We start from the raw sequence: 9466 nt of genomic DNA on the forward strand, positions 1-9466 counted from the left end.
TATACATTTAAAATAAAAATTGACTATATAAACATAAAAAGTAGTATTATATCATGAAATAATTTCTATTAATATTAACTAGTTTATTTATATAACATTGTAATTTACCTAGTACATTATTAAACACAAAAGGTAATTGTATAAATAAAAAATATCAAGTTCACTTTAAATCCATTTAATTTTCAAAAAATAAAATTAAAAATTAAATGAAGATTCATAGACAAACAAAACAAACAAATAAATACTAATCACTTCTAACACAAAAATAGAAAGGAACTTAGTTCATTAATTAGCTAAGGAAAGATTCATATTAATTTCAAAAACATATTTTACATAATTACTAAATTAAAATCAGTCCTTACATAAATGGACAGACCATCCCAATGCTAGTCTGTCAAATCCACAAGAAAATAAATTTGCAAATGAGTTATCTTCACTCCAAGTTACAGCAGTTACTATACGTCTATGTCTCTGAAAAGTAAAATTAATAAAAAATTAGAAATTAAAAAAACTAAATATTTTAAAATTACATTTCTGGCAGTTCTTGGAATTCTAGTTATTCGTTGTCCACTCATATCATATAACATTACTTGACGATTATCATGTGGAACAGCAATCACTCCACTAGTGGCAATAGCAAAGCGATTTACACCAGAGTCAGCTCTTATTGTAATGATAGGTGATCTCATATTTCTTAATTCCCAGATTTTAATAGATCTATCATCTGATCCAGACACCAATTTATCTTCACCTCCATGTCCAGCTGATGTAAAAATAGCACATGTCACAGTGCTGTACATAATAAATACACAAATAGTTTAAAAATTATACATCAATGGGACTACAACATGTCAGTAGTAAAACTTGAATATATAAGAGGATAATATAAATATGAACAGTGCTTTTAGTGTAGTAGAGCTTTTAGTAGTAGAGTAGTGCTTTTATAATTACTTAAATATGAAAACTAAAATTACTTAAATATAAGTCAAGACTTGGTAAAACAATGATTTTATAAAATTTTATTTTTTTATTATTTTATAACTTTTTTAAAAATATTATAACACTTTATTGAATTTTAGGAGGTACTAATTTTTAAAATGAAGAGGCTAAGCTTTATAAATACATAAATTAAAAAAAAAAAATGGTAGCATAGTATGGACGTTGCATAGTTGGGACAAGTATACATGATATCTGATAGTGATTGAAATCTCTATCATAAGAAACGCTTCAATGCAAATCTGTAGTGTTTAATTTTAAGAAATTGGTGGATTATTCCAAAAGCAAAATTAACTCCTATTTTTTGTTCTACTTCGACTGCCATTTGCAAATAGAAAATAAGTCGTTGGTACAACTTTTATTTTTTGAACTTCTAGTACATACAATAACTTTTATTTTAACATATACTTCAAAACACATTATTCCCAGAACATTTTTAAAAGTTAAGTTGAAAAAGTTCTACTTTTTATTAACTTTTATGAGGAGGAAAAATAAGTATAAATTTATATTTAATATAAGTTAGATTCACGTAAATTTTTTTGGTGGACTCATTACTATGGCAAACTCTTATAAGGTAATTTAGAATAAACAAAAAAAATTAAATTTGAACACAAAAATAGCATGTTTTTTAACTACGGCAGCTGTTTGCACGCAGAAGATAGATCATCAATTTTTTTTTTTATTTATTGTATGCAATATAAACTTTAATTTGACACATGTTTTAATGATGCAGTATTTCCGAAACATTTACAAAAGCTGAGTTTTGTAAAAAAGTTGCTATTTTAAATCCCTCTTGTGGGGACGCACAGTGGGACCAAACGCTGATTTAGCCGGCCAAAAGTACCATTTTTAAATCAACAAATAAAAATTTTTTTTTTAGCAAATTTTTTTTATTATATCCTTATAAGGTCATGTACAAAAATTCAAGGCCAAAAATTGATATAGTAATGGTTGGGTGCTATTTANGGACGTAAAGGTTCAAATAAAAAATATTATTTTAATTGTTCAATTTTCAATAAGTTATGGTAATTTTAGAAAAAAGTGAAAAATATGTAAATATAATATGAAATTTACTGATTTTAAAAATCGTAATTTTTTGAGGGATTTTCACCATTTACGGGGAACAAGGGAAATATTTAAAATTTTTAAGGGTTATGTCTGATCAAAAGCTATTTTTACCAAAAATTGAATGATTTTTAGATTTATTGCCCGATAACTCCAAGAAATCGAAATTGTATTAGCTTTAATTTGTTGTAAGTTTAAAAAAGTCTATATTTTTGGAACATTATAAAAAAACTTTTTTAATATTTACGCCCCCTTTCCAGTACTTTGGTAAATAATAGGATTTTCATTTGTTTTAAAAATTACCATTGAAAAAGGTTCCTTTAATATGTCAAATGTGATAAAATGTCCTCTTTGCTCTCCAATTCTGGTGACATTGCTTTCATGCTTTGCAAAGTAGCCAAAATGAAATATAAAGTTATAGGTGGATTAGATTTCTATTAAAAAAAATAATTAATGAACTCTTCAACTGAAATTAATAGTTTTTTCACTAACTATACTTTCAATGTTAAGATATGAAGTTATTAATTTTACAATATGTTTTTTTTGGGTTTTTTATCACTTTTTCTTAGCTTTCACGAATCTGAATTTCTTTCAATGATAAGTAATAGATCACAAATATTATTTACAAAGATATTACTATTAAAAATTGAAAAAATTTCTTTTGTTTCCCTGGAAAAGCTCAATAAAATTACAATTTTTAAAATAGGTAATTTTTGAAATTTTTAAAACTTTTTTTAATTAAAATTGCCAAAACTTATTGAAAAATGGTTGAATAAAAACAACTGTTTCTTTTAAATAGATACTCTGTGTAATTTCCTATAATTTTATATATTATTTAGTTAATTTGACCATATACCTGCCCACAGGGGGAATTTAAAATAGTAATTTTTGCACAAAAATTGAACTTTTGAACATGTAATGGAAATATAGTTTTATAAATATTTTATGTAATATACTTTAATTTGAATGACTTATCTTTTATGTGCAAATGGCTGTCACATATAAAAATATGCTATTTTTGTGTTAAAATTCTCAATTATATATTTTCAACTTTATATTGCTATAAATTTTTAAAAAATGTATTAATTAATACAAATTTTTTTTGATAAGTACTTTATACATACCATTGAACTTCTTTGTGGTAAAAACGGACATTAAAGTTAAGGGAAAAAGTAGTTTTTGAGTAAAAATTTCAAAATACCAAATTTTTTTAGTAAATTGTTGTACAAAAAATTATTTAAAAGAGTTTTTAGGAAAGTAGTATAAACTGCATTGACATATTAAGAAAGAGGTGATCAGGAGACTATCCTATCAAATTTTTTTTTCCAAAAATATTTATTTTAACTTTAAAAAATTGTATGTATAATTATGTAAAAAACATTTTTAAAAAGGAATTTAATAGCTTTAATGAGAAGTTGAGAAAGTATTAATTTTACCTTGATATTTTATTTATTTTTTTGTGTCTATCACTACTTTTTCTCATATCTCACTGGACCAAATTTTATTTAATTGAAATGTTTTATTTAGTATATATATTTAAAAAATTAAATATCTCTGCAACTAATAGAAGTATAGAAATTGTTTTTATACTCAATTACAAAGAAAAATAATATTTCTAAAATGATAAATTTTTAAATTATCAGACTAAAATATATTTTGCTAAACAAAATTTTTGTGCATAGTTCAAATCTGTAATTAGATTTCTTCCATTAATTTTTTTTTTCAACTTTTATTAGGTTGCTTTACGTTTTTAACTTCGTTCTCCATTTATCACAATCTTCAGCAAGTCTTTTTAATCTGGTGTAAGTATCAATCCCTGCGTCATTTTTCAGTTGAGATATGTACGAGTTTCTTGGTCTTCCTGGTGGTTTTCGTCCTTCAATTGCACCTTCTATTATAGTATGGTGCAATTCTTTGTCATGGCGTAAAACGTATCCCATTGTCGTCGCTTTATAGCTTTAATTATGGATCTTGTTTCTTCAACTTGGGTCAGTACATCTTCATTTGTTACTCTTTCTGTCCAATTTATTTTTTCCATTCGTTTCCAACACCACATTTCGAATGCTTCAAGGGATCTTTTTTCCTTTTCATTAATAACCCATGTTTCGCAGCCATAAAAAGCAATACTCCATACAAACGTTTTTAAAAATGACTTCTTTAATGCCCTGCTAATTTTTTTTGAAACCAAAATTTTCTTTTTCTAGATAAAAGCTGTTTTTGCTTACCCTATTCTTTGTTTAATTTACTGTGAACTTCTTCCGTCTGATGTTATTAAACTTCCCAAGTATTTAAAACTAGAAACTTGCGAAATAAGTTGGTTTTCTAAATAAATATTTGCGTTATTTGTGGGTTCATGAGCACAAACTAAAATTTTTGTTTTACCTGAATTTATACGCATTTGATACTCATTTATAATTACTTGCATTTCTGCCAGGGCTCTCTGAAAGTCGTGCTGTTTCTGCTAATATTACGATGTCGTCTGCAAACCGGATCATTGGAATCAATATTCCACCCACTTTAATTCCGATCCCAAGCCTGTTAAGTTTATCTACAACTTCGGTTATGCTTTTGTCTACGTAGCAGATGAATAATAATGGTGAAAGTGTCTTGTACCTCTACGTATTTTCGCACTAGCTGACTCGTTATTTATTGTAATTTCTGCACTTTGATTTTTGTAGAGGTTATATATAATTCTCCTGTCTTTAAAATCTAAATTTAATTCCTTCATTATTGAGAACATAATTTGCCAATTTATGTTGTTGACAGCTTTTTTGATATCTATAAATGATAAGCATGTTATTTTATTTCGAGATATTTGTTTTTCTATTAAGATCCTAAGTCCTAATATTGCCTCTTTAGTTCTCTTTTGTTTTCTGAATCCATAATGATCATTTCCGAGATATTGGTTGGCTTTATTATATATCCTTTGATATATAATTTTTTAAAATAAGTACATATAAAAATTACATTTGATTTTTAATATGTTATAATATCCCCGTGCAAAATTTTGATTCAAAATATCATGTTTTATCTACATTTTTGGTTTGATAAGGTTGATTTTTATGAAAGTTTATAATCTAAAAATGTTAAACTTTTAAACATTTTTTTGACTTAACTTGCAAGTTTGAGATTGATATCATTAAATAAAAAATTAAAAAATATCAAGGACTTAAAAAATTGTATTATTTAAATTGATATTCGGCAAGGAACTTATATAATTACTATTAACAGTAAATTTATGAGGAAAGTTCAAAATTTTGCTAAAATCACTATTTTTTTGTATTAATATCAAAATCAATCATTTTAATAAAAATCGTAATAATTTCTAAATAACTCTTGGTGTTTAAATATATGCTACAATTAAATATTCAGAAATATTCACTTAGCTGATGTGTTATTAAATATCATTTTAACCTATATTTTTTTACATGTTAATACTTGTATTTTATTATTTATTAATTATCTTAACAATTAGAGTCAATAGAAAAAATCTAATTGCAGATTTAAAATCAGCAAAAAAATATTGAAAAGTAAAGTTTATTTTTGACACATTATTTTTGATTCCAAAGAATGATTTTTTGAAAAGTTTTGCATTTAGCCCTTCAATTTTGATACATATTTGCCAAAGAAGTAACAAAATAAACAACTACTTCATAGTTTTGAATAATTTCTCCGTAAAAATTACAATATTACATTATTAAATATAAATTTCATACTAAATTTAAATAATATAAAAGATATTTATTCATATATTGTATTTATATATCAAAAAATTACTAATCAGGATATAGTTAAAGAAATAAATGATAATGTTTTAGAATAATCTACCAATTTCATAAAATAAACAATATTTACAGTTATGCATAAAAGCATTTGTTATGATAGTGATTTTAACCCTTTCAGTCCTAACATCAGAAAAAATGAATAAAATCAATTTTCTATTTTTATAGACTATTTGGTTATAAAACAAATAATAAATACTCTAATTTTATTTTAATATATTATTTATTTAATATATATGTTAACATTTTTATTTGATATACTTATTGTAAATGGGACTCAGATATTTCAACCAGAAGGTTTATACAATAATATTAACCATATCACTTTTTTAAGCAATTTTCAAGTAGGGACTTAGATGTCACGTCTGTTCTGAAAGGGTTAATCACTGTTAGATATCATTATACTTGTCCCAACTATACCATGTCCCCATTCTACTATTATTTTTTTTTTTTTAATATTTTAAGTATGAATTTACTCAGTATGTCCTTGAAAAACAGAAACTGAATGAATAGCTTCTCGAAAATCCCATAATCTGAATGTAGTATCTCGTGAAGCAGTGACAACTAATTTTTGTGAATGATGTGAAGATGTATAAGTTAATTCTTCATCGTGACCTAATACATAAAATGTTTAAAATAATACAAAATTTAATTTTTATGTTAAAAAAAAAATCTACATTACACACCAGTTAGGGTATTTATTATTTCCTTGGTTTCAACATCATACAAATGAGCTGTTCTGTCCNAAAAATTTAATTTTTATGTTAAAAAAAAAAATCTACATTACACACCAGTTAGGGTATTTATTATTTCCTTGGTTTCAACATCATACAAATGAGCTGTTCTGTCCCATGATGCAGTAATTATTTGATCACCACCTAATAGCCAATCTGCTGCCAAAACTGGTCCATGATGTCCAGTAAATGTACATGATGGTGTGCGCAATACTGGAACAACACGATCATCTTCTGCTTCGGTATCATCAGATTCTCTATCTCTCTTTAAATAATAAAACTTAATTTATTAATACATTAAACAGTTTTTGACACAATACATACTAAAATATCTAAGTTGACAGCAGCTTGCCAAATGTGAGTTGATTGATCACCACTAGATGTAAGTGCTAAATCTTTAGAAGGATGAAATTTAATAGAGTTAATTGATCCTGAATGACCTACATATTGCAAAAGTGGTATTCCTGATTCAATATTCCATATTCTTGCTGTATGATCTAAAAAAAAAAGGCTAATGTTTCAATAATATTAAAATTGTAAATATTCTTTACCAGCCGAACAGGTTCCAATTACTGGTTGCCCAGTTCGTGGTAAGCTGACATCCCATAAGCCATCTCTATGGCCACTATATTCTTTAACACACTGACAATTAGCAGCAGAAGGACTTTTAAAACTAGATACAATTTTGCTGGTTTGTGCTTTTAGTTTTTCAGCAGTTTTAAGTTTTTGACCTGTAGGGGGTTTTTGCTTAGAATTAATTTGAAACTGTTCAGTTGATAAACATTTTTCATTGATTTTTTCTGTAAGAGATTCCACTTTATCTTGTAAAACAACATTTTCTTGATGAATAGACCCAAATTCTTTTTCTATCAGTCCAAATAGGTGAGATAATCTTTTTCGAACTACGGGTGGAATATCAGTTTCAGATTTATGCATATTGTAATATCTTTATCACAGACAATGTTTATATGAAGTTTAAAATTTGGCACATATGTTGACTAATTTAATATTGTACAAGTTGAAATTTTTTATTACCACTAATAGTGACTCGTGAACTCGGTCGGTACTCGTGTAATTGATCCAAAGTAATGAGTACATTGGTGGAACGAGTACAACCGAGTATACTTGATCGTTACACTATCGTTCCGTTAGTACAAAATAGAGTTGATCCCCAAATGATTTCAGTGGTGACCTGAGTATTTGAGTAGTTCTTGCTTGTTCGGGATTGTGTAAATACGACCTACAGTAACTGTCTATTTGGTAAACCATTGACTAGGCTGCCCTCTTCTTACTGTGATGGAAAACTAACGCTATCTTTAGGTTTTTGAATAATTTAAAAAAAAAGACAGTTACTAGACCACCAAATTTTAAAACTGCTAATGGTATCCATCCACATATTTTAAATTAGTAATGGGCTTAATCAAATTATTAGTAATCCAAAGAATCTCTTAAAATTTTACACGAAATTAAAATCGTTTATTCTTTTGATAATAGTAATCGATTTTCTTAATGATTTTGAGTATGTTTCGATTACATTAAATATATTTATAACTTATAACCAAATTATTCAATTAAGTATAAGTAAAGAAATATGCATAAGATGTTTTAATAATACTACGTACTAATGTATAATGTTTTTATACTTTATTGAAATTTAAAATATACTAATTCAATTACGAAATTACGATTATTTTACTCATAATCCAAATATTTTAATTATGCCCATCACTAGTTAAAATATGATTATTCATATTAAAAAATAGCCTTTGGTTTTCTTTTTTATAAGCTAAGCCCCTTGTATGGCCTCTATTAATTGAATGTAAAAGATACAACACGTCTAAATCAGAGCTGAATTTAGACTTTTGACGCCCCTGGCCAATTTTTTTGGGCACACCATTGAGAAAAAAAAATCGTCAATTTTTAACGCTGGTATGAGCATTAGGCCCTTTTGGCTAGGTGCTAATAAATAACCATTTATATAATGCTAAAAATGAAAAAAAAAAGTTAAGTGCAGTATTTTTGTTGTATTTTTTAATCGAGATATTTTTGAATTAGTATTGATTGAAAGTATGACTTATTGAACTCTGTCACAAGTAAAACACTTCGGTGCGTATTTTACAAAAAAAATGATATAATGATTTTGCCCCTTCCAAGTACTTTGATTTGTGATAGAATTTTCAAAAAAGGATGTTGATAGTTATAAATTATTTTATTTATTATCTCTTAAAATTTTATTTTGATTCAAGCATTATTCAAATAGGTATTAGATCGATTTATTATAATCATTAAAAATTACATTCTGTATAGTACATTAAATAATCTATAATTTAATTTTTTTTTGAATGAGAATGTAAATGTTGAGTTGCTATTCAAAATACTACAAAATGGGCAATTGTTACCGAAAATTGTATGATTCTTTACTTTAATGCCCAATATTTCCTAGAAATCAAGTTTTTGGATATTTACCATCTTCAAGTACATAAAATTTGCTTTGACTTTGTGTAAGTTTTTAACGAGTCGGGTTTTTTAACATTATGAGATATTGAAAAGAAAAAAAGATTTGGTATTAGTTTCGTTTCATCAGTTTTTTAACAACATTTTGACTCTCAGGCATAACAACAAAAAAGTTTATTTATTTATTGTATTATTTAATCAAATATTTTAATATTTAAAGGTGATAATTTCATAAAAAAAAAAACCTCCTACTATTGAAGCAATTATTGAGCTATCGGATTGAGAAAATCGGATCCTTTGTTATGGTGGAATGAAAGGAAAATGATGTTTCCTAATTTATTTGATCTTTTATTGTTGAAATTATGTGTTCCTTCAACTTCTGTTCTGTGCAAACGGACATTTTCTAAAACGGGAAGTTAAATAATTTAACAACAT

General features: G+C 26.0%; 1 protein-coding gene across 1 annotated transcript; it reads right to left on the reverse strand.

The window, feature by feature from the left end:
* Positions 1–62: 62 nt before the first annotated feature.
* On the reverse strand, positions 63–7809 carry LOC126895781 (WD repeat-containing protein 37). Its single transcript, XM_050668004.1, has 6 exons — positions 7129–7809; positions 6902–7074; positions 6635–6842; positions 6320–6458; positions 531–792; positions 63–471 (listed from the first exon to the last, which is right to left on the reverse strand). Exons 1-6 carry the CDS (start codon positions 7511–7513, stop codon positions 352–354), a joined length of 1287 nt encoding a protein of 428 aa, XP_050523961.1. The 5' UTR covers positions 7514–7809; the 3' UTR covers positions 63–351.
* Between the last annotated feature and the right edge of the window lie 1657 nt (positions 7810–9466).

This window comes from Daktulosphaira vitifoliae, unplaced genomic scaffold (genome assembly GCF_025091365.1).
Source record: "Daktulosphaira vitifoliae isolate Bord-2020 unplaced genomic scaffold, ASM2509136v1 Scaffold_1, whole genome shotgun sequence".
Classification (NCBI taxonomy): domain Eukaryota; kingdom Metazoa; phylum Arthropoda; class Insecta; order Hemiptera; family Phylloxeridae; genus Daktulosphaira; species Daktulosphaira vitifoliae.

Coding starts and splice junctions, on each gene's coding strand:
- LOC126895781 (XM_050668004.1), bottom strand. CDS start 7,513: ATGCATAAATCTGAAACTGATATTCCACCCGTAGTTCGAAAAAGATTA. Junction 6,843..6,901: donor CTGTCAACTTAGATATTTTA/GTATGTATTGTG, acceptor TATTATTTAAAG/AGAGATAGAGAATCTGATGA. Junction 793..6,319: donor GTTTTTCAAGGACATACTGA/GTAAATTCATAC, acceptor TATTATGTACAG/CACTGTGACATGTGCTATTT.